Here is a 26,842-nt window from a genome sequence, read left to right as displayed (position 1 = left end):
CAATAGTCGGTGACCCGGTAGTTTTTTCCAATATGAAACGCACTCCAGCAATTCTCAAAACAGTTCTTATCAATACCATTTTACACACAATAATTTTGAATTACTTACGTCGTTGTTGTTTTTAACTTAGAAAAACCTAGAACTTTACCATGTAGGTATATTTTCCTGGGATGATGGCCAAGCGGCTTATAATGTGGGTTCCAGGTTCGAATTCTGTGTCTGGCAAATAAATATTGTTTTTTTTAAATTTGTGTTTGAGTCACAGTATGGACCTAACAGGTTGAGCAAGTGGCTAAGATAATTCTATTTCTCGTAAAAACAAAAAATATGTTAATACAAACCTCCACTCTTTGAAGGCTTATATGACCTTATTGGTATCGGACATGGTAAAAATAAATATTCAGTACAACTTCGAAATGATTATCAGAAAATGTATTGCATGTTTTATTACGATCATTGCATTCGGTCGCTTTGAATTTTTGTCCATAAATACGTACAAAATTCCGGACACGCGTCTAGCCGGGACAAGAATGTCCTACTTATTTGTTATATTCTGTTTAGTCCCTCTCATAATATATATTATCTAATATATCTAATATATAAAAATTAATATTTGTGTGTTTGTTTGTTCGTATTTAATGCGCAGCCATACCGTTCATCCGATTGCGATAAAACTTTGTAAACTTATTGCTTGCACTTGCGGGAAGAGTATAGGCTATACTAATATATAAAAATGAATGTCTGTCTGTCTGTCCCGTATGCGTTTCTATACCATTCATCCGATTGCAATGAAATTTTGGTAAGGGGTTGTATGCACATCCATGAAGGTTTCTGAATTAGAAAAATCCTCACTTCTTCTTCTTCTTCATTCTATTTTCTTTTATTCGTATGGTTCCTATACCATTCATCCGATTGCAATGAAATTTTGGTAAGTGGTTGTATGCACATCCATAAAGGTTTTTGAATTAGAAAAATTATCATCTTCTTCTTCTTCTTCATTCTATCTTCTTTTATTCGTATGGTACCTATACCATTCATCCGATTGCGATGAAACCTTCGTCAGTTGTTGTGTTAACACCCGCAAAGGTTTCTGAAATAGTACAACTGTCTTCTTCTTCTTCTTCTTCTTCATTTTATCTTCTTTTATTCGTATGGTCCCTATACCATTCATCCGATTGCAATAAAACCTTCGTCAGTTGTTGTGTTAACACCCGCAAAGGTTTCTGAAATAGTACAACCATCTTCTTCTTCTTCTTCTTCTTCATTTTCTCTTCTTTTATTCGTATGGTCCCTATACCATTCATCCGATTGCAATAAAACTTTCGTCAGTTGTTGTGGTAACACCCGCAATGGTTTTTGAATTAGTACAATCATCTTTTTCTTCATATTTTTCTTCTATTCTATATTCTTCTATTCGTATGCGTTCCTATTCCATTCATCCGATTGCAATAAAATTTTCGTCAATAATTGTGCCAACACCCGCGAAGGTTTCTGAATTAGTACAACCATCTTCTTCTTCTTCTTCTTCTTCTTCTTCATTCTATATTCTTTTATTCGTATGGTCCCTATACCATTCATCCAATTGCGATGAAACCTTCGTCAGTTATTGTGGTAACACCCGCAATGGTTTTTGAATTAGTACAACTATCTTCTTCTTCTTCCTTGGTTCCTATACCATTCATCCGATTGCAATGAAATTTTGGTAAGTGGTTGTATGCACATCCATGAGGTTTCTGAATTAGAAAAATCATCATCTTCTTCCTCTTCTTCATTCTATCTTCTTCTATTCGTATGCGTTCTTATACCATTCATCCAATTGCGATGAAAATTTGACCAGTTGTAGTGCGCATGCCCACGAAGATTTCTGAATTAGAAAATCATCTTCTACTTCTATTCTTATGCGTTCCTATACCATTCATCCGATTGCAATGACATTTTGATCAAGTGTTGTGCCCTTGCCCGCAAAGGTTTCTGAATTAGTACAATCATCTTTTTCTTCTTCTATTTGTATGCGTTCTTATGCCATTCATCCGATTGTGATGAAATTTTGACCAGTTGTTGTGCGCACGCCCGCGAAGGTTTTTGAATTAGTACAACCATCTTCTTCTTCTTCTATTCGTATGCATTCCTATACCATTAATCCGATTGCAATGAAACTTTGGTGAGTTGTCATGCGCATGCCCACGAAGATTTCTGATTTAGAAAATCATCTTCTTCTAATATTCGTATGCGTTCCTATACCATTCATCCGATTGCGATGAAACTTTTGTCAGTTGTTGTGCGCACACTTGCGAAGGTTTCTAAATTATTATTATATAAAATACAAAGTTTGTTGTTTGTTTGTTCCATCCAATTTTGATTTTTTTTTTTACTACATATTAATAACATTAATAACGTTTTCATATTTTGGATTCGATTTTAATTTAGTGTTCTTATGTTTGACCTTTACTCCTATTAGAATTATTTTCATATTGCCATATTGTATTACACAGATATTTTAATATTAAAAAAATAATTAACTCTTATTATTTTTCAAATATCTAAGATAAATATAACCACGAAGTGACCCTGTGCGAAGCCGGGTACTTCAGCTAGTAAAAAATAATATTTGTTTGTGGGTTTGTTTGTTTGTTTGTTCGTTTTGAATGCACTGCCATACCGTTCATCCGATTGCGATAAAACTTTGTCAACTTATTGCTTGCACTTTCGCGAAGAGTATAGGCTATACTAATATATAAAAATGAATGTCTGTCTGTCTGTCTGTGTGTCTGTCCCGTATGCGTTCCTATACCATTCATCCGATTGCGATGAAATTTTGGTAAGTGGTTGTATGCATACCCATGAAGGTTTCTGAATTAGAAAAATCATCATCTTCTTCTTCTTCTTCATTCTATTTTCTTTTATTCGTATGGTTCCTATACCATTCATCCGATTGCGATGAAATTTTGGTAAGTGGTTGTATGCACACCCATAAAGGTTTCTAAATTAGAAAAATCATTATTTTCTTCTTCTTCTTCATTCTATCTTCTTTTATTCGTATTGTTCCTATACCATTCATTCGATTGCGATGAAACTTTCATCGGTTGTTGTGGTAACACCCGTAAAGGTTTCTGAATTAGTACAACCATCTTCTTCTTTTTCTTCATTCTATCTTTTTTTATTCGTATGGTTCCTATATCATTCATCCGATTGTTATGAAACCTTCATAAGTTGTTGTGGTAACACCCGTAAAGGTTTCTGAATTAGTACAACCATCTTCTTCTTCTTCTTCTTCTTCTTCATTATTTCTTCTTTTATTCGTATGGTCCCTATATCATTCATCCGATTGCGATGAAACTTTCGTCAGTGGTTGTGCCAACACCCGCAAAGGTTTATGAATTTGTACAAACATTTTCTTCGTCTTCTTCATTATATCTTCTTTTATTCGTATGGTTCCTATACCATTCATCCGATTGCAATGAAACCTTCGTCAGTTGTTGAGATAACACCCGCAAAGGTTTCTGAATTAGTACAACCATCTTCTTCTTATATTCTATCTTCTTCTATTCGTATGCGTTCCTATACCATTCATCCGATTGCAATGAAATTTTGATCAAGTGTTGTGCTCACGCCCGCAAAGGTTAATGAATTGATAAAACTATTTTCTTCATCTTTTTCTTCAATTCTATCTTCTTCTATTCGTGTGCGTTCTTATACTATTCATCCGATTGCGATGACATTTTGACCAGTTGTTGTGCGCACGCCCGCAAAGGTTTTTGAATTAGTACAACCATCTTCTTCTTCTTCTATTTGTATGCGTTCCTATACCATTCATCCGATTGCAATGAAATTTTGATCAAGTATTGTGCTCACGCCCGCCAAGGTTTCTGAATTGAGGCAACCATTTCTTCTTCTTTTTCATCTATTCTATCTTCTTCTATTCGTATGCGTTCTTATACCATTCATCTGATTGCAATGAAATTTTTGTAAGTTGTTGTGCGCACACCTGCAAAGGTTTCTAAATTAGTATTATATAAAATACAAAGTTCGTTTAATCCAATTTTGGTTTGTTAGTGCATATTAATAACATTAATAACGTTTGCGTATTTTGGATTCGATTTTAATTTAGTGTTCTTTTGTTTGACCTTTACTCCTATTAGAATTATTTTCATATTGATATATTGTATTACACAGATATTTTAATATTAAAAAAATAATTACCTCTTATTATTTTTTAAATATCTAAGATAAATATAACCACGAAGCGACCCTGTGCGAAGCCGGGTACTTCAGCTAGTAATAAATAAAAGAGTGTCCCCTCTATACTTTCTTCCTTCATAGTTTGGGTGAATTTATTATGTGTTTTATGTAATTTATTAACACCCACGGTGGCCGCGCGGCCTAAGCGTTGGACTATCACGCCGTGGGTCCCAGGTTCGAATCCTGGGTCTGGCAAGTACACATATTGTTTTTCAATTTGTGTGAGTCAGGGTAGGGACCCAATAGGTTGAGCAAGTGGCTGATATCCATTTCTCGTAAAAAAACAATATCTGTTAATACAGACATCTAGTCTGTGGAGGCCCATGTGATCCTATTAGGATCGGGCATGGTCGGAAAAAAAATATGTATTATGTACAAGCACAAAACTCTCCATGGATAATAATATTCACAATGAGCTTGTTAATAAATACATATTGTATGTCTCTATGACTAAATAAACTGATGTTGTTTCTCTTTTTCTTCCAGCGGTAGATCTTGGCCAAAACATCGTCCAAGATGCGTTCGTCATCGCTGTTGAGCAGCAGGCTCGCGAGCGACTGGAGAGACTCTCCGCTCTCAAGAGAATCACCCCGGTGGACATGTCCCAACTCTCTGTCCAGGTAAAGACAATTATTATTGATTGGTACAAAAGAGAATGTCGATGTCACATGCGACTAATCTCCCTCGACGCGGGCCGCACGACGAAGATATTATAAAATGTTGCGGGTCTTCGCCGTTAGCCATTCATTCGTATGTGTGCGCGGAAGAGAGTTGCAACATTACTGACAGTTTTAATCATGTTTTAATTTATGACCATAAGTATTGCAGTCGATATGATTTCTTAGCCGGCTCTCACATCAGAACTCGCCTTCTTAGCAACATGTCGTAAACGTCGATGTGACTTCATCGTTATTCACAAAACACACGTTGCCAAATGTAGGTCCGCAGATTGGTCGCATGCGACTGTTTGTTTGAAAAAAAACATCTCGCTGTTGCAAATCGACAAGTCGCATGCGATTTAACCTACTTGTCGACATCGGCCCTGCCGATATGAGCTAGCTTGCGCAAACCGCTCTCGTCGGTCATTAGCCATTCTTATCTAGACATCAGGATGCACTGTGCATCGATATATGCTTAATTGACGGATGAATCCAATACTTTCGCCTTAAATTTCTGCGGTACCAATACATAAAAATCGCTGTTTGCGCATCTGATGACATATTTGCGTAATGGCGTTTGACGTCTAGCCAGAGTATATTTTGACGTTTCGGGAGATTACGCGCGAGTGTCGATAGATAGATATGCGACGTCGTGACATGCAACACTGGGTCGCCGGTCTCGGAAGGTTTGATTTATGGCTGTGAGGCACACGAGGCGAGTTCTGATGTGAATGTGCGATCAGGCCAATGCACAATATTGTCTCGTCCAAACGTGCAGCTTCTTTATTAGTCTATCCATGGGATTCGGAGCATCTTCGTCGCGCACCACACCTCAAAACCGTCCAGCCGTTTTCGATGAACCATATTGGGAAGACTACTGACGGTACTAGACGTCCTTTCGTGTGTCTATTTACGTGGTCGCTTTCCCAAATTCCATGTCAAGCCAAGACACCTCTGCGTTTCTTGTTCTCCAATAACTTCAGTTTTACGACGCCCATTTTCGCTGATGTAGAACAAAGAGTAATTAATGTATTAAAAAACTTCCTCTAAAACTGTGCGAAATTTAGAAAACACTACATTAAATTATAAGACTGTTTAAATGGACCAGTTTTAATTCTAGAATTTCATATCTCCGATCAAAGACGATGAGTCGTTATAAAAGTGTTGCCATTCTTTTTATTATTATTTCATTCACCGCTACAATGGACTTGGCTGAATTTGACGGTCATCTTGCTTCCCGCACTGTAACAATCAAGTATATCTAACAATGAATAATGAAACGAAGTAATATTTTTCTTTTTAAAATACTCTCCGAGTCGTGCATGCAAGATTTATTCGCACCGACTGACAGATACGACTCGGTGAGTGATTTCGCTAACACATATACACTGATATTTGAAAAAATGATGAAATCACTTCAATACGATTTGATTTCAAGAATTGGATCCGGGATTAAAGGGGGAATAAATTTACAATTATACATACACAAACATAATAAAAAAGCAACCTATCTCAATTGCTTATTTTTGTAATGCAATCCCTTATCATAGCGATGACCCAGTATTGAACGGTAACAAGTCAAAAATTCGACATTTCCCGATATTGGTATCAAAATACTCGTAAAAATGAGCTCTTGTCGGTTTTGTACAGAAACAATTCGAAAAAAATAATTTAGATAGACCTTGAGAGCCAAAAACCCATATGAAATTTTACAAACTTTCAAACAAAACCAGCTTTGTACAGGTCCATTTCGAATTGTTTCCATTTAAAACTGGCGATTGACCATACGTTTCAATTTGATAAATTCTGACATGTATCATTTTAAAACTAAAATATTAAAACACGATTATCTCAAAATTACGTTTTTTGGACTTATTATCTATAAAATATTTTATAAAAGTTAAGTTTTATTTAAAAAAAAATATTACTACCGACCGAGGGTATTTGATGGAATTTGAATTTAAAATATAATTGATTTAAGTTTTGTTCTCTTCTATTTCATTTTGTCTTCCATTTTGTGAACCGGATTTCGTCTACCAGCATCTTCAGGCACTATGTGAACTCACCATTGAGAAATGCACACTAATAACAAATAGAGGTGGTTCTTAGAGTCCAGTGTGTAAGGCGCTGGCCTTTCATCCGGGGATTTCGGGTTCGTACTCGGTGAGGTCACAATGTATTTATGTGATTTTCTCAAAGGTTGTTTGTAATTATTTATATTCTATTACTAATTACACTTCTATTCCACTACATTACTGTCATTGAACCTAGTGGTTTGTTGTAGTGTTGAAAAGAACAAATGACGTATGTATATATATTTTAAATATTCAAAATTCACTGAAATTAGACGGTTAATTACCGTGTATATAAGAATACAATAAAAAACATGAAGACCTTATTACCAAGTAAAGTTGAAATTTAAATTGTTTGAAAAAACCCGTAGTATACACATTAGATACTCACTATTAATACATTCAGTATGTATGTTGACTTGAACATTTGTATAATATATTTCCAGTCTCAATTTTATTAATATTTTTCAATCTGGTTGGCGAGCATTATAATATAGCATTTAATATTTTTCGTATTCTACAATCAATGATTTTGTTAGTTAATTTCTTTCCGTCTTCCATTTCGAAACGAGGCATCAAAACAATGACCCAGTGTTGCCATGTTACCAGAGGAGTATAATATAATATATAGGTAATACATTCAGGTATTTTTACTCATGTTTATAATATATATTAATACTTACCGAATATAATACATATTGTTATAGTCTCTTGTGTAAAATCTATGTTTTATCAAATGGAAATCAAATCGTATCGCAGTGATGACATCATTTTGAAATACTCATTGTATTTATATTCGTTAGGGACTAGTCTCAGTAAGAACAGACTGCCGACGAATCAAAAGTACTTCCCTGCTATTTTTGTGAATGGGTGTTTTTTTTACAAAAGCGCAAACTCATTTAGTAGATTTTTTCCTATTGTTTTTGAAAACTATTCTTCTATTTTGTGGCGCTACTTTTTGTCGACTCGAGCAAACTCATCCTTTCCATTCTCTTTCTTTAATAACTCTTAATCTTCAGAATTTTTGGATGACACGAAGCCAGTATATTCGTGATCTTCCAGCACTATGTATTTTTCGAATCCACAAAACAAGAGTTACTTCGTAGGTAGGTATTCGATTTCACGTGGTTAACTCGTCGCTTGCGTTATATTTTTTTGTATACTTACAAATGTTGTAGTCAGATCCATCAAAGGGTTTATAGGATTTTTAATTAAGGGGGGACATGCTCAGCGTTGGTCAAAATGGAGCTTTTGTTCTTTTTTCAAAGCATGATCCTGGTCATACCTTAAACGTTGTCTATCTAATCTATTTATATAATTTTAAAGCCTTGTTATCCTTTATATTTATTTTTAACATTTGATGACTGCAAAAAGTATTTTTATTACATAAAATAGTATTCTTTTCAACCTCTCGCTCTAATGTTTTAGAATATAGTCATATTTCGGTACATAACTCTGCAGTGGTGTTAAGATTGTTTACGTTTATTAATTTTTAGACGGATTTATAAAACCATTAGTATAATTTATGGCGAGATAATTTTAGTAAAATATTTACGATAAAAAATTAAAATGATAATCTCTGTGATCCCAAATTTGACAAGAATTAGGCATTTTATTATTCAAAAAATCGGCAAGATTAACACATTTGAAGATAATTCTAAAGATACTACTCATAAGCTATGTCTTTGACCATTCAAGTGTGATAAACATCCTATGAATAATGATTGCTTTATAATAATTATTGACCTAAGAATAAGGTAGTGTTTTTTTGAAATACGCCATTTCTTTTGTCATCCCCCAGTGGTTAAGCTACAACATACGGCCGTAGCCATAAATTGACAATCTAAAATTGAAGTAGGGAGTAAGATCATGTTAACGCGCGTGTTTGAACATGTACCTAACCGATTTTTTTAACGGTACATGTTCAAACGCGCGCGTTAACATCATTTTACTCCCTACTTCAATTATAGTTTGTCAATTTATGGCTACGGCCGTATGTTGTAGCTTAACCACTGGGGAATGCCAAAAGAATTGGCGTATTTCAAAAAATCACTACCTTATTCTTAGGTCAATAATTATTATAAAGCAATCATTATTCGTAGGATGTTTATCACACTTGAATGGTTAAAGACATAGCTTATAATTAGTATCTTTAGAATTATCTTCAAATGTGTTAATCAACTCAATTCATTTCCAAGCTGGGGTGTAATTTTTATATTTCGTTGACTCTAATAAAATCTTAAATTTTGTCTTACGGTGAATATTAGTCCCGGAGTGTTTATCTCTGATGCCGTGGGTGCTAGTTTAAAACTCGCGATCAGTAAAAAATAACACAGTGTTTAGCCCAGTGCAATGATTCAATCGGCTGCTTTGCCAATAACCATTAATCGAAAAACAATGTATTTACCTGCCTACTTGCATTTTGTATACTAATATGTTTCGCATAGAAGCAAAAATAATAATTGAAGCTTTTTATTTACCTACCTACAATTAAGTAATTGTAATTGCAAGTATTTGCGAAAGTTTTAACGTGAAAAACTAAGGTCGGTATTACAAATCAATCGATTTAATAGCGTCAATATCCACCTCAATTAATCGCAACGTTTTTATCTTTCATTCATCATTTTAATTATTATTTTTTTATCATTTCTCTCTTCCCCTCACTTAGTGCATTGTGATTTAATGGGTAATGCATAATTATTTTATTGAACTGATTCATTTTGATTACGTTCCGAAATCAACAAATAAACGTTCAAATTTATTTTTATAATAAGTGGGTACTGTTCTCAGCTAGTGACTTATCAAAATACTTTGAAAGGTCTAATATTTGAACAAATTATTCTTGAGTAAATAACAAATCCACAGATAAAACGGAACAGGAAAATATGCAAACATCCTTAAAAATGTGCACCTGATGTGGCAGATTTTATATCTTATTTCCGGATATTTCGGAAGTAGGTACAAAAACCTTTTGGATTTATAATGATAATGTCGACCAGTCGACCATACTGTAACTGTAACTACAAGTTTTCATTTTTAACGACATTTTTATCGACGATTGAACTTAACCATGTCGTTTATTAATTAATCGGCTTCTTTCGAAAGGTTTGTATCTCTTAAGGGGGGACGTGCGCTGTGTAGGTCAAAATGGAGATTTTATGCTGTTTTCAAAGCACGATCCTGGACATTTCTTAAACGTTGTAGATAATCTATTTATATAATTTTGAAGCCTTATTATCCTTTATATTTATTTTAAACGTTTGATGACTGCATAAAGTATTTTTATTACATAAAATAGTATTCTTTTAAACCTCTCGCTCTAATATTTTAGAATATAGTCATATTTCGGTACATCCATGTGCAGTGGTGTAAATATTTTTTGGATTTATTAATTTTTAAACACATTTACAAAACCATTAGTAAAATTAATGTTAACATTGTATAGTGATATATTTACGATAAAAAAATATATTTTATAATCTTTGTGATCCCAAATTTGACAAGAGGCATTTTATTATTGAAAAAATGGGCAAGATTTACACATTTCAAGATAATTCTAAAGATATTGATTATAAGCTATGTTTTTGACCATTCATATGTGATAAACATTCTACGAATAATGTTTGCTTTATAATAATTATTGACCTAAGAATAAGGTAGTATTGCTTTGAAAATAGCATAAAATCTCCATTTTGACCTACGCTGAGCATGTGGGCCGTTAAGTACCACCGGATAACTAGATTTGTCTCTTCATCGGTTTATGTGTCCTATCCAGTTTTATTTAAGATTTTCAATAAAATTAATTCGCATATTATTCTATCTTAAATTTGTTAGAGCTTACGCATGTTGGGCCCATCGTACCGTCCGATTTGCTCGCCATAAAGTCCAATTTTGTTGTATTTAGAAAATTTATGTCGTCATACTGTTAACGTGAAGATTTATAAACTTAGGTTGTTCGGTAGTTTCAATTTCGCTTCTTTGTGCTCCTCTTTACCATGGACACTCTTAAATTAAAGTCATGTAAATTCACTCAAAGCACACTAGAGTGGATGGTGATCTCATTATTGGGTAACTGTTTCTGAGATATTCCCAGTTATAAAAAAATACTGATGATTCATACCCAAATGTATGGTCCCGTGATACGTATGATTAAGATCAGGTGTGGTGCGGGGCGTCGGTGGTATGGTGGAGACATTAACTTCAATATTCTCTTATTCAATTATGTAATTGCAGGGATTACACTGGTCAAAAAATTTGGAATTATTGGACCTCACATTTTTCAAGATACCAATAGTACCTACTCCAACACTGCATTAACCTGCGAACAATTTCATCAAACATTATTATACCATATGATTAAAAATGATCTTAGATATATGTTACACCGAATGTGTGAAATTGCGTATTTGCATAGTAAATGGATATGAACGTCATTGTAGTTATTGATTGGTATATTTTTATATAATCAATGACGTTTGACACATTTGGTTAGTTTGATTTGTTGCAAAACACACACCGGAGCGCGACCATCTATTTTGGCCAATGCATGAGCATTTGACACATTTGGTTTAGTTGCAAAAAACACCACCGTAGCGCTACTATCTAATTTGCCCAATGTATGAACTAGGCAGAAAAATGACTGCCGAATTCACGCACTCGGCAGATATTTTGCCTAATTCATGAATAATACAACGGGCTTGCATTTTTCATGAAATATGCAAAATTTTGCCGATTTTATGTAATTCGCAATTTCACACAATCGGCGTAACATTTATATAAAAAATCTTTTTGAAAAAAATACGAGGCCCAGCTGGACTCAACCCGCAACCACTGGATTCGCGTCGATATGCCTTACAAATTGGGCCATGTACGTCCTATCTAATTACAACCAAATTAACAGGTAGTTCTTACATCTCGAAACGCTTACAAATTGTGTGCTTTTGAGTTTATACATGTACTTCAATTACTAACCGTCGTCAGTATCTCTCCAAATTTTAGCTATATCGTACTTGCACTTGCTAATGATTTAATAAACTATTTTTTTTTAATTATTTAATAATTCAAATTGTGTATGTTAATGCATTGGTTTAAAATATTACAGTATAATATTGTCGCTAATATTAATAGAATTTGCATTAACACCTCAAATGTATAGTTGTGGTTGTAGGTACATAATACCTTGTATATCGCGCTCATCTTCACTGACCACCAAGCTATGTGTGTCCTATCTAATTACGACGAAGTTAACTAGTGGGTTTTACAATACTCTCTGAACCTCTAAAGCAGGGTTTCCCAAAGTATGTTCCGCGGAACACCAGTGTTCCGCCGAACCTGAATAGGTGTTCCGCGAGCATTTAGAAAGGTTTTATACACTGCAACACATTTAAAGATCTTCTAAGTAGAAGTAAAATAAGTAAAACTAAAATAATTAAAGAATCTACTTTATATTGCAAGGCGAGTGATGATCAATCTCCATCAATGTTTATGACGTCAAGTATCTAGATAGGTCATGGTTCCCACAAGGGGGGGGCTGACAGGCCTCTAGCCTGGGGGTCCGGTCTTACGGGGGGCCCGGTGTGAGAAATCGACCAGCCAAGTGATATGAACACACATCACAAACATGCACTAATAGTAAAAAAATTTCGACTACGGCGCTGTTTCGCTTCAAGCATCCTACCATTTAATAATATGTAGTTTTGCCATAGGTACTTACTATTTTTGATTATTGTCGATATTTGACATGTCCATTATTGTGCATAACAACATAAAAGTGGGTGTATTAAAAATACAAAAAAATCTCTTAAAACCCCCTCTTAACTTGGAATTTTGTCATTTGGAATATGTAACTGTAGATCGTGACATTGCCTTTAATCTTAGTGATAAGTAGGGGGCCCGCCAAAGATCCTAGCCTGGGGGCCCGCTTCGGGATGTGGGGGCCATGATCGAGGTACAGACGGAGGATCATCTTTTCTCACACCGTGCGCATGAAAAAGATGGGGTATATTGTTTTTAACTGACCGGCTGAAATCTTGCCAGTTTAACGACAGTTTCCAAAATTGGCAGATCGGTTAGCTGCGCTAAAAAATAACCTACAAAATAAACTAAGTGTTCCGTTAAAATTTCCGGGTTTGCGAAGTGTTCCATTGAAGAAAAAGTTTGGGAAACCCTGCTCTAAAGAATGTTAAAAAAGAGTTCATTCAATGCATTACTAATATTAAATTTGATTCCTAGACGACGTCAGGATTTCTTCAAATTATGAATAATAATTATAATTTACAACCTCAAAGTTGTTCCAAATAAAGAGTGTTTCTTTCCTTAACATTTTGCATTATTCATTGAACAAGTACAATGATGTACGAAAAATCCTAAAGAATATTATTTGGCTGCATTTTTTCTATCGTGCCAAGTTGCTTGTATGCCCTACCTTGCACGACCATACGATAGCCTTAAACGCCGATGAGGTAACTAGAAGCACATCCCACAGAGATCATCAGTCATACATATCTAAAAGCAGTAATGAGATAATAAATTCCGATCAAGCTTAACCGCTCATTATAATTGGATACAGAAACACTCACCGTTGATTCCATCCACGATTATCGACTATTTTAAATTAATCTCAAATTAACTCACTCCCACGTAGTGTTTTAGTTGGATATTTTCTACGTACTTTTTATTGCCCAATTTCATTGTTATGCAAAACGATTAGTTATCCCAATAACATATTCCAATCATTGCTCCTGTGTGGGCACGTAAGACTAATTATGTTAAATAACTTATCTGAATTTATTGTTTTCTATTTTGAAAGTTATTTTTTTTAACCTGTCTAGTGACAGGTATTTTTTTATATTGTCACCAAGTCTTTTGAGTCTGACTCACGGTCATTTCGCCTTTTCACCTCTGAGTGGTTCCATTGTTCAGGTCTTCTTCAATTCTGTTAGGCTAAGGCCACATAGGTAGGTGCCTTGCTTGGTGGCTACGTACTATGTGACATATCTTAGCGAACGAACGCACACTATACTATCGCAATGACCACACCTTTCAATGAGTGATTATTAGTCACCTAGTGAGTCTCCCGGCGAACAAACGTGTTGGTTAATTTTATTGTGTCACCTAGTGATTTTGCAAGATGGAGGTTTAGATTATTTCTTCAGTATGACAAACGTCAAACACCGTATATTTTGAGGTTATGAATAATGACGTATGGGCCGTATTGTGCCCATAGACGAAAAAATATTGCGAGGCAGAGAGATGCAAAAAGATTTACCTTACCTTAATGTTACAACAAGTTGTTTCTCGGTTGTTATAGAACATCTGAAATGCGTATCAACCTTTTGTAATATCTCTTTTAATTTGCCCAACAATACGTCAAATGTTTCCTGGTTCATCCTCAAAAAACTAAAAAACTTCATCGTATTTCCGAAATCTTTGTAGAGAAGTTGAAACTCTCCAAGAATACCTACTTCGAGATGAATTGACATTATGCACCCAACAAATTCGAATTTGAGACTTCAAAATTTCAAACTTAAATTCTTTGTGAGAAGTAGCTTTCTGGTTAGTTTTAAGAGTGATATCGTTGTTGACTTGAGCGCTCCCAAATGTCAAATGAATTTGTACCTAAGCACGTAGCGTGCAATGTGGCAGTAGTGTTTTTAGTAGACAAGCATAGCGTCTAGCTTAGCACTAGCGAAGCATCTATCTTGGTGGCCGAAGCATTAAAGATCTTCACAGCTACACCGAGATCTTCCGCTTATTTAATACCAACGTACATTTTACTTCCCCGACGCTCTCAAAGACATCAGCAAGTCGCTGCTGTAGGTGATCTGTGTCGTTTAAATTTGGGGCATTATACCGCTACGTAAATTGTTTTTTTGAACATCAAATTTACCATAGGGCTTCAAATCTTTCTCCCCATGGCAACATCAAATCTTTACACATACTGTGGCCTGATCTTGGCCTCAATATTTCTTGAATTCATTTCTGCCCAGAGGCGATTTGACAAATCAGGTATGGGGATGGTAGACTGTGTTTAATCAATAATTTTCAGCAGGGAAAACTGCCTATTAGATAAGAGCTAACGACTGTAACACACTGAAAGAATAACAATTCATAGTTATTTTGCTTGCCGCATACGAGAGCCACTGTTTCGACAATTCTCGTATACAAATGTCTTGCAAGTTTTAGCATGAACCCATCCGGGTGCTGTAAAAATAATTATTGATAATCATTTATCTGTAAATTTTATAATCACAATATGCCGAGTTTGATGTAATTTTAGTAACGGTTTGTCATTTCGTTCTACAAACAATTAATAGGTACTTCTAAATGTATACCATCTACTTACTACTTATCAACTTTTGAAATCTTTCGCCACGATCTTATACATATTTCAAAGCTCGACCCATACCAACAATGAAAAGCTCTGATTAAAAGTTTTCTGCGGTGATTTATGGATTGTAATGCTGCCATCTGAACTTTCGCCCCATTAAAATGTTAAATGTACTGTTACTATCTTTTGCAGTACCTATGAAACAATTCACTCAACTGTGGAAGTCAATTTTGCATGGGGCATCATTTATTTAAACCAGTGGGTCTATTCTATGCTTATCGACCGCTAAAGTGATAAAGTGAAAAATATTATCAAACTTAGGGTAGGTTTGTATCAAAATATTAGCACTTATTGTAACAATTACACGAAGCCGGTTTTTATTGTTGCAATAAGTGCTATATTTTAACAGCACCTATCTTGCTGCTGTTAAAATATCGCACTTATTGCAACAATAAAAACCGGCTTCGTGTAATTGTTACAATAAGTGCTAATATTTTGATACAAACCTACCCTAAGTTTGATACAATTTATCAATTTAGTGTTCGATAAGTATAGAATAGACCCACAGGATAGGAAATTATTGGATTAAAGCGGTTAGAGAAAGAATGAAAAGGATTGAAACTGATTTTCATTACATTATGTACCTGTTTTAAAACTATTTAACTATACTTCTACTGACGACAATTTATTACTTGTAATTACAAAATTAAATTTAATGCATTACCCAAATGACACGAATAGAGTATTTTTTTATTATTAGGTAGGTACATTTTAAATAACCATTTTAAATGTTAATCGAACAAGTTTCTCAAAAAAATATGAAAAAAACACAGTCAGCGGGCTCCCGGGGCAGGATCTTTGCCATCCCCCCATGGCCCCCATAAGCGCCATAAGCGCCCCCCCTCTTATTGCTAAGGTTAAAGGCAATACGACACTCAACAATAGCGTTTTTCAAATGGTGTTCGAGGGTATTCAGTGTATTTTTAACGATTTTTTGTATTTTTTCACGTACTTGAATTTATAGAGTTGTCGAGCATCGACACACAATCAAAAATTATATCGCACAATCACATATTTTTAATTATTAATATCCTTGAAGCTTGGGACTCTTTTTTACGATTAGAGCAAATTTGTGATGCGTGTTGATCTCACTTATCTGGTCAACCCGCCACGCCGGGCTCCCCATGCTGAGATACATAGATAGGTGGCTTGGGATGCTACTGAAGTCCAGTATTATTTTACAAAAAATGTATGAGGGTAGTGGTCTTCCGAGGAAGGGAGGTGAGACTGGCAGGAATATAGCCCCTCAATATATTGGCAAAAAATAGTCACAGTGACCCGAATGCCGCTGGGCCTTTTTTGGGGCCATCCAGGTCATTATTTCGATGGTTACAAAATCCTGTAATCACCCAATAACAGCAATCAAAACTAATAGATTAGACAGATTCTGTCAACTAGTACGGCCCGATCAGGGAGGCAAAGGTTTTTAGTATCTAAATATTGTGATAAAATAGTTTTTATTTTATATATATTATGACGTACCAAGGAATTTATTTAAAAATACATACCTACTCTCGCGGCCTCCTGAATAAATCAGTTGAATCGTCAGGTTCAGCAGCTCTTTCAGCTGAGTCTAACTGTCTTACAAAGCCAACAATGTCAACAAGTTATATTGGCTGTCCCCTTGGTTTCAAGACATTAATTCGACCCTGGGGACCCAAAGGGGTAATGCAGTCGCTGTTTTGTGTAATATTGAGATATCCAGGAGATTGGAGGAGATATTATGTTCTATGGCAATCTGTGCTATAATCAGGGGAAATCTAATATATTAAATGTTTTATAAATATATTTTTTATATAATATTATGTACAAACGTATATCATTTAATTTTACATCTTTCTCACTGTTTTGTTTTAATCTTTTATTGTTATTATAGTGCACCTATCTATAATTGTCTATGCAACCTATGTATTTTAAATTTAATTTAGTAGTATTGGTTGATGTCCAGTTTTATGACCTTATTGGACCACAATCAGTAAAGATAAATTTTCTGGTAATATGTTTTATTCGGACAATTTGAATTCTTACGTTAACTATTTTTGTGGTCCACTGTTGTAGTGCTAGAATATAGAATATAAAAAAATGCTGCCGCCTTTATTTTTATGACGTTTCGTCTATTTTAGTTATATGTCAATAGCCTCTTCTAAAACACTGCAGAAAGTATCAAATTAACTAATATCCAGAAGTTGGTTATTAATTAAGACATTTAATTGATACATACCTTGATTTAGAATTCAAAAATCGATAGCCAATATTATTAACGCAATTTGATAGCATTTCATATAATAAGTATTAGTTGAATTCGTTGTAATTACGTAAGATGCCCGTAGCTTAATTAGAAAAGTATATTGGCGCAAATCCAGTGGTTACAGGTGCAAGTAAGTATATATCTGAGGTGTTTTGTAAGCATAATAATATATCTGTCGGTTGTCGTATTAAGAAAACAAAAAGATTTTTTCTAATGGGTATCAATCAACATGGGATGTTTTCAAATTATCTACACATATAATTATTATCCTAAAATATTTTGGAAAACACACTTATTTCTTATTTAAACACCAGTTTTTTGTTTTTTTTTAGCATTTTCACTTCGACTTGTGCGCTTGCGAATTGTCTGATTTGATTTGTTTTGATTTTGACACAATATGAAACTAAATGATGATAAGAAACACGATGTTTAAAATCTACATTTTATAACACACCGCACACTTTCACAATATTCCTGTTGACATCTAACAAAATGGCTTTTTTGTTAGATATAACTTTTTATTCTTTATTGACAGATAGAACCAATTGTTTCAAATCAAATATCCTATGTACGCATTGGCGAACATAATTTTTTTCCGGTGAGAAAACTATAAACTTGATACAATTCACTATGTAAATATATTTAGACAGCGCCTTCTCTGGATTTATTACCATAGAGAACGTAGGTAATATTCGAAATTTGATTTTTTTAAATACTTCTTTACGGCTGTTCACACACTACTTTTTATTGAATAGTTACCTAATAATATTTGAGGTTATAAATTTCCATAGAATGTGCCAAATTTAAATATTTATTTTATTAAATAATCTGATATTAATTACTATGTAAAAGACATCCTATAACAATTAACAACGGGTGATATTATATAATATCTACATATTTATTTATATCAATCCACAACGGGATGAAGGGCTCCGCAATCTGATTCTACTCCTGTCGGTCGAATTGATATACATATTTATATATTTTTTTTAATATTTTATGTTTACCTATTTTTATCGCCCTTATCATCATCAACCTGGGCCAATCCACTGCTGGATAAAGGCCTCCCCAACTTGATACTCATCCTTTCTGTCATATAAATTGCTATATTTATCAAAATCGGTGATATTATACAGATACCCTATCTTTTTATAACGTCATAATCCTCATCAACCTGGATCAATCCACTGCTATATGAAGGCCTTTCTTAGTTAATTGTATTCTTGTCCATATGAATTGCTATATTTATCAAAATTGTTGATAATATATCTACATATCCTATTTATATCGCCATTATCATCATCAGGTTGGATCAATCCACTGCTAGACGAAGTCCTTTCCAAGCTTATTATATTCCTCTCAAGTTTATGCATTGCTTTATCAACACTTGGTTTCAAGATGAACGTTCCGTCCCGCACCGAGTAACCTTTATTGTTTTTACGATAATGATGTAATCAAAGACTAAATTTTACATAGTTACATACGTAAAACGACTACGCGTATGACTCTAAAATGTACATTGGCCGTAACGACTTACAAATCGTGTAAGGCTACCTCAGTATGTTCTAAAAAGATCGTAGGTAGTTACGGAGTTATGTGACGCGCGGATTGAGCTAATGAGGGGCTTCAATCCTGTGCACAGGATTGAAGCCCACACAGGATTGAAGCCCACCCACAGGATTGAAGCCCATCATAGGATTGAAGCCCACCCACACGATTGAAGCCCACCTGGAGACACACTCGCCACTTTCCGATAAGCAATTTGGATTCAGAAGAGGCAAATCAACAGTCGACGCCATAAGGAACGTGATTGCCATTGCTGAAAATTCTCGCCGTAAATACGTCCTAGGAGTTTTCCTGGACATTGCAGGTGCGTTTGATAGTGCGTCTTGGCATCTTATACTTCGAAAGCTCCGGCTGAAGAGACTACCAGGAAATTTGTTCGCGTCAATTCAAAGTTATTTCACCAATAGACCGATCGAGTTTCGAGTTGGTTCAACCACAATAAAGAGGAACACCAGCATGGGATGTCCCCAGGGCTCAGTCCTCGGGCCCCTTCTCTGGAACGTACTCTTCGACGATCTCCTTAGAATTCCGCTTCCAACCGACTGTACTGTCATTGCCTACGCAGACGATGCGCTGCTGCTGGTCGAGGCCGACAGCAGGGCGAAGATTGAGAGCACCGTTGGCGAAGCTTTAGCGTCAATTGAGGCTTGGGGTAGATTAACTAGACTATCATTCGCACCTTCCAAGACAGAAGCCATTGTCCCCAAAGGACCGAGACGACTTAGCTGTTCGAGACTACCCACAGTCCGATTCGGTGACACGAGAGTGAAAGTGTCGAAGATCGTCACCTAACTAGGCGTCAAAATGGACACAATGTTAAATTTCCTACACCATGCCGAAACCCAAGTCCACAAGGCTGGGGTGGCCTTCCAGAGGATCGGCCGCATGGCTGGTGAATGATGGGGCTTAAAAGTAAGGGCGCTCAAGATTGCCTACGGCGCCATTTTTATGGGAATCGCGGCTTATGCCGCCAGTGCTTGGTGCCCGCGCATTCCCAAAAGTGTCAAACTTAGAATCTCTCTTTTAAGAGGACAGCGCATCGCGCTTCTGTCCATTACCAAGGCCTACCGTACTACCTCAACTGACGCGCTCTCGGTCCTGGCCGGCATTCTCCCACTTGACCTGCATATTCAGGTCAGCGGCGCTTCAATATTGCTCCTCAAGGGCGAGGAGGCCGACGTTGGTGATTTTCACCTCGTCCCCCCCCCCTCGGCTAGCTGGCGAAGGAGTAGCATTATTGAGGCGCAGAATTAGACTCATGTCGCTCAACGCGGCCATTAAGACCTGGCAGCGAAAGTGGGACGAATCGACCAAGGGCCGGCACACATATACGTTTTTTCCAGACATACAGTGGCGAATGGAGATAACCAAATATCTGACTCCAGACCATTAAACCAGTCAATTTGTGACTGGTCATGGTGGATTCGCTGGCAAGCTCTTCGAGCTTGGACTTGTAAGCCGTCCGACATGTCCATGTGGAGGGGAAATACAGGATGCCAACCACATCCTATGGGAGTGTCTGAGTATGTGCTCCGAACGGGAGGAAATGCTCAGGTCGGTCCAACCAGCTGTTGGACCCATCGGCCCGTCCGACCTGGTTGCTACTAAGGCCAATTATCCTGCTTTCAAAAAATTTGCGGCGTCTTACTACGGGCGTGAAGATCTCTTCACATAAATTTTGCTGCCTGTATGATTAGCTTCGTTCTTTAATTTAATAAACAAGTAGGTTCATTTTCTTTTTAGTAATTTCCATGTGATTTTTCTCTCCCTGGCACTTTGCATTAGAGTAAACTCAGTCAGAGCTCACTTTGAGCGTAGCAATCTAAGTCTTGGGCATCTTCTCCCAGGACACTCCCAGGCCAATTCTTAGATGCTTCACATCACCAATTGATGGGTCCCGTGATACTCTCGATTAAGACCGAGGGTGGTACGGGGCGGGTTTGGTGGAGGGACTTTAACTTCAATGAGCTAATGAGGCGTTCCGCACGGAACATAATTTGTCATAACCGTTCAACATGCGTCCATTTAGTGTTATGTTTATTATTATATTAGTAATAATATCTAATAATATATTCATTGACATGTTTTCTTTTTCGAGTACAGGCATAACGATTTTTCGTATCTTTACACGATATAACAATATATCTTTATGCCGCCATTACAAAAAAAACTATACTTATACTTTGACGTCCAAAGCGGTTGCGTGACGAACCGCGTCTGATGAATATCGACTGAGTTAATGATTTTCCGTTTCACTTATGTATGCTCTTTAGTGACAAATCAAGGAAATGTCAAACTGTTTGAGGTCATTGAAAGTCCATTCCAAAGAAAAAACTACCGCCCCATCAACGCATATATATTTTTTTAGATTTACTTCACAATTATATTAAAATCCACCACTATATCGCTAGGATGCTAAGCTGTCTGCAAGACAAGTGTATGTTTAATATCCATATAATGTTTTGTTTAAATGTTAAAAGATATCAATGATGGCGTACGAGAAGCTCTTTAGTAAGTGATGTTAAATCAATAAGGGAATATAGTGGTGTTGATACTACCCCACACCAAAGGGTTGCTTTTATTACCGTTTCTTCTGCCCCTAATAATAACAAATGAGCCCCTTTTTCAGATAGCATCTTAAAGCCACCGATAATCGTCGATTTTATATCGTTACCGCAGAATAAATTCATTTTTGTTTTTACAGCTCTAGTAATTAATTATTATCAAGACCGTTTGTTTTTATCGTTCTTTCGTTCGCAATATGAGAAGATTCATATCGATGGGTTAATCATTGCAGCGGTATTCAAACTGTGCGCCAAGATCAAAACACAGGGGCGCCGCAGGCTGTTCAACAATAATCCCAGCGCATCTATTATATGGACAAGACTGCTTTCGGCCGCTATGTAGGAAAGTATCGTCATTTATTGTAACAATTACAACAAGTTAGTTGTAAGTGTTACAATAAGTGCTATGTTTTAACAGCACCTCTCTTTGCCGTGATACATTTTAGAGTGAAATATACAGTTTTGACAGTTCAGACGGCTAACTTATTGTAATTATTACAATAAGTGTTAATATTTCGCTACTTTCCTACACTAGTTAGCTGCTGTAAAGGCCGAAAGCAGTCTTGTGTATAGAATAGATGCGCTGGAATCGTAGTTCAGTACCTTGATTACCGCTAAGAAATGCTTTAGTATTTTAGTAGTTTTAGCTCTAAACAAGCAAAAAAAATATATTCAGACGCGTTCTAAAGGCGCGTATAATCCAGTATATCGGATATTTTCAAAATGTTTTTGCCGCTGTATTGCCCATAGGCCATAACCTAGGGGCGGCAGGTTATATGAAAGTATGGTGAAGCAGGCAAGTGTGGTGAAAAAGCTAAGGTGAGGCAGGCTGGTAATCAATTTGCGGCAAAATTTCCACGTTAACATTATATTATATGGGTACGTTATAATGACCAAAGTAAATCCTCCATGATGCCCTGCATTTTTTTTATCGCGTCGCTATTTCTCGTAACTTGTCGGCTATTGTTGGCCTGCTTCATTCAGTTGTATGAGAAAGCCGATTGTTTGCCCCTCTTTTTATTTAATACCTCTATGGCCATAACCGACTTGTACCAATTATTATTATATTCGTGTATTTGGGTTAACAGACGCGTGTACGGAAATTTGAACTTATGCAGTTGTCAGTATCACAGTTAACCAAAGTATTGAGATTAAAATAATGTACTTAATAAATAAAACACAAATGCTTTATAAAAACTACTACCGGAATACAAAGGAAAGACAATTTACAATCATATTGTATATTTTATGTAGGTATTTATATAAAATTCTGCTAGGTGCTCGTAAGTATCAAGTCGTACCTATCAAATATCTGATAATAATGACAGCGTTATTATCAGATATTTGATGCCAATCAATATGACAAATAAATGTTCTTATTGAATCTCATTTTGTTTGTTGATCTGCATGCTATACGGCCATCGCTTTTCGGTACCTATAGCGTCAATTACATTGAGCTTCTTTACGAGTTGTTTGTTGGCGAATTTATAATCTGCCTCTAAAGTCGCCCAGTGTAATCATCGAAGAAGCTAATATGTTCGATGATTACACTGGGCGACTTAGGCAGATTATAAATTCGCCAACAAACAGCTCGTAAAGAAGCTCAATGTAATTGAAGCTTAAGACTGAACTATGATATGGCGAAATATACTACATACAATTTATATATTATAATCAGCAGGCGATTTCGGATTATCTTGCGAATTCCAAATTCAAAATTTATTAGCACACAGAGCCATCTCTTATTTTTTACGCAATATAGCGAATAAGCCAGGCCGCGAAATGTGTTCCATCTTTCTCTGGAGACTGATTTTTTTCTCCCGTTCGGAATAATTTCCGTTTGCCTTAGCTTCTGTTACAAGGCCAATAAATTATACGAATCACTACTTTTACGATCGGTGAGTTGAAATTGCCTTTCTGGATGTTTATGACTCCAGTGTTGAGGATTTACAGGACAGTCAGCTCGACGGGTCTGGCCCCCTATTTACTGCCAGAAGCGAATTTAATAAAATATTCACTATACTTTTTACCGAGTGAAAACAGTTTGATGTTATTATTATTACAACTACCAGACCCACGAGCCGTATCGTTTTAATAATAAATTAATATGTAAGTACCTATCTTGAACGTTCTAACGTTCTCAGCACAATTTTAGTGTTGCCATAGAAGTAAACGATTCCCCCCGTTTTAATTTTTAACGAACACAAAAGGTTTGAGAATCTAAAAAGCAAATTATACATTTTTCGTAAGTTAAGCTATTAGGCTCGCCGCACACTACTTAACTTTACGACACGTCGCAAACCAAGTATTCATTGCTGGTTGCAGGGACAGTTTGGACATGGGGAGTTGATTCGGGAGTGCGTGAATTATGAAGTATATAGCTCGAGGCAATTTTAATTTCATCATAGATAAATGATGTTTTTTATAATTTAAAGCATCTTATATCGTGTAATAACTTTTTTGTTTCAAAATATGTATCTCAGTGTCAGTGTCTCTTAAGTCTCATTTTGTCATTTTTGCAGTTAAATTATCATATCTTTCGTAGCCAATTTATGTTTTGAGTTTATTTGTCACAGAAACCTGAAATTCCCAAAACAATAAAGCTCTAACTATTCATAGTATTTTATGATTTAAAATAGTTAGGTAATTTTCTTCTTCTTCGGCCATGTCCGCTCCTTTGTTGTAGCATATTGACACCACACGGCGCTCTCGGCTGTCACTCGACAGTCTTCTTGTGTCATTCCAGGTCATACCAGTATGCTGTAACTTCGCCGTATACACTATGTATTAAAAGATAGTAACCGGAATCCTGTTGGTTTCAAGAACAGGCAAGCCTAGTCGAGGTTCTCTTCTGGCATCCGCAGATCCAAAGTCGCCTCTTTACTTGTATAATTCATTAAGTAATTGTAGCTCAACGAAATCGATAGGTAACAATGTATATTTACAGTATAGTCGCTATTAAATTAAATCTAATGGCAACACTATCCGATGATAATTTCGGGGTTCACGAAAATGAGCGCTCGTTGCTGTAGCCTGTCTCCGTTTTCCTCGCTCCGCTCCTGGTGGAATCATTTTCCAGTATCCGATTTCATTTCTACAGACGACCTAGTCTAGGATAATAAATTATATTTTATCCGCCATTAATAACCAGATACATGATTTTATTTTCACTACGGAAATAATAAAATCCGTGTCTAAAGTTAATTCACGACATTAGATAGAATATTTTCTTCGAAAGCAAATAAATTTAACATTAAGGGTTATAATGACATGATTTGACTTGGTCATCCAGGTCTATGACTAACTGCACAAATATTGTCGTCTAGACCAGCGTTATTCAACATTTTTTGTTCTGAAATCTTGTCAAAGAAATCATCTGGTCAACTTATCTCCTATAGCCAGTGACATCCCGTGGGGGTAGGCCAGATTGATCGTCGCTTGGGGGTTGCAGTTACTCGAAGGGCGGCAAATCGAGGAGAATCATTTGGAATATATAGAAATAGCTACCATCAGTGCTGACTACGCGACTGGCGCGTTTGCATTAGTTGGCCATTTGATATAATTAACGTGATGTTTAAATGTGGCAATTAATTAGTAATTATCTGGTCAGCAGTAAATGTGTTAACTTAGTAATAACGAAAATATCTTTTCATTAACAAATTCAGCTCACTGGTTTTTTTGGGTTTGCGATATCTAGTTTACTGCCGTTGCCCTTCGACGTCCTTGATGACCAGAAACTACACGGGCAGATTTGCGAATAATCAGTCTGATATTTTGTTAGTAATGGATCCATACAGCACATTTCTTAGATACTGCAATCGTGAAAGGATAAAAATACTGTATAAAAAATAGGGCGGCATTTTGGCGCTGCCTAGGGGCGTCACTGCCTATAGCAGGCATGTTCGATAGATGTTGATCGATTACACACTAGGTCGATAGGAATCATGAACCATTCAATATGTACGATGTGATTGTATTTCTAATTTACCTACTTACCTACTCATTTTCAGTCTTTCCCCTGTATTCAGGTAGTTTTTATAACGTATTTTAAAGTGTTTTATTTAGACATGAATTTGATTTCAACGCGGTTTCCGATGCAATAGCTCACGATGAAATTATGATACGTCCAAAAAATGCATACGTACAAATTGCCTGACATAACCGGGTCCAGGGGTAGATGCCTGATGGAGTTTCCTCGAGTTCCCTGTTGATAACCATGAGAACTCTGTATATTATATAGTACCTATATTACAACGTGCCCCATCGCGTCTTAGTATCATTTGTAATGCATGACCTTTTAAAGTAATTAGCTCACCTACGAGTTATTGCGAGCTGTTGCATCCACAAGTGGTTATCGAATGCGCGTTTATTAACGGTCATAATTGAAAGCGTCCCCCGAAAAGGGGTCTATATGCAAAAACAAAATTTTTCAGGAGAGGAAAAAAACGTTTTATTTGATCATGCAGACGTTTGGAGTATATCTGTGATAATAATTATGTTCATGAAAGCAATCTTTATCATTGACAAATTTTTATTTTGGATAATAAAATAATCATATATAGATCCCTCTTCTACGGTAAGCATTTTAGTATTGCTAATATCTCAAAAACTGTGGCAGATAAAATAATAAAACTTTCCAATAACGTGAGCCCTTTTCGGGAGACGCCTCAATTATCAGGATCATTAGTGTCCGTTTGTGTGTTCCGCGCCGTCTTATCTTTTCGACATACCGCATCGGAGTATTAAAGCAAATATTGGATGCCCCAAATAGTCTCGCCAATTTCTGAGTGTCACGGGTCTCCCAGTGGCCACTGGTCTTGCGTGTCATAGATTGCTTGAAGCTAACAAGTTCATAGGCTGTCAATCATCCGAGTCACTATATCCAGTCATGATGTCCTGGAAGACCAAGAAGAAGCAATATTGCATTTGCCTAACTTATTTACGTTTCTGGGGTCCGGTTGTGTCCCCCGTTGTGTGCGCGTCTGCTTAGGATAATTATTCTAGATGAAGTACGATATCACCATGCAAATATTGCATAGGTACTTATTTGCTTAGCTCGATTTATCATTTCTTATCATCTTATCAGTAATGCCATGGTGTTG

At 36.0% G+C, this 26,842-nt stretch overlaps 1 protein-coding gene across 2 annotated transcripts in view; it reads left to right on the top strand.

The window, feature by feature from the left end:
* sdt (MAGUK p55 family member stardust) overlaps positions 1-26,842 on the top strand; it is a 299,466-nt gene that overhangs the window by 95,057 nt on the left and 177,567 nt on the right. For both annotated transcript variants that reach the window (XM_085948727.1, XM_085948728.1), the window contains one exon: positions 4,726-4,859. In XM_085948727.1, coding sequence (XP_085804853.1) covers positions 4,726-4,859 — 134 coding nt within the window. The remainder of the gene's footprint in view (positions 1-4,725; positions 4,860-26,842) is intronic.

Source organism: Rhyacophila brunnea, unplaced genomic scaffold, assembly GCF_057557595.1.
Source record: "Rhyacophila brunnea isolate RB1 unplaced genomic scaffold, BYU_Rbru_1.0 scaffold_21, whole genome shotgun sequence".
Taxonomy (NCBI): Eukaryota; Metazoa; Arthropoda; class Insecta; order Trichoptera; family Rhyacophilidae; genus Rhyacophila; species Rhyacophila brunnea.
The sequence above is the reverse complement of the archived record's forward strand: the minus strand, read 5'-3'. Positions and strand labels throughout refer to the sequence as shown.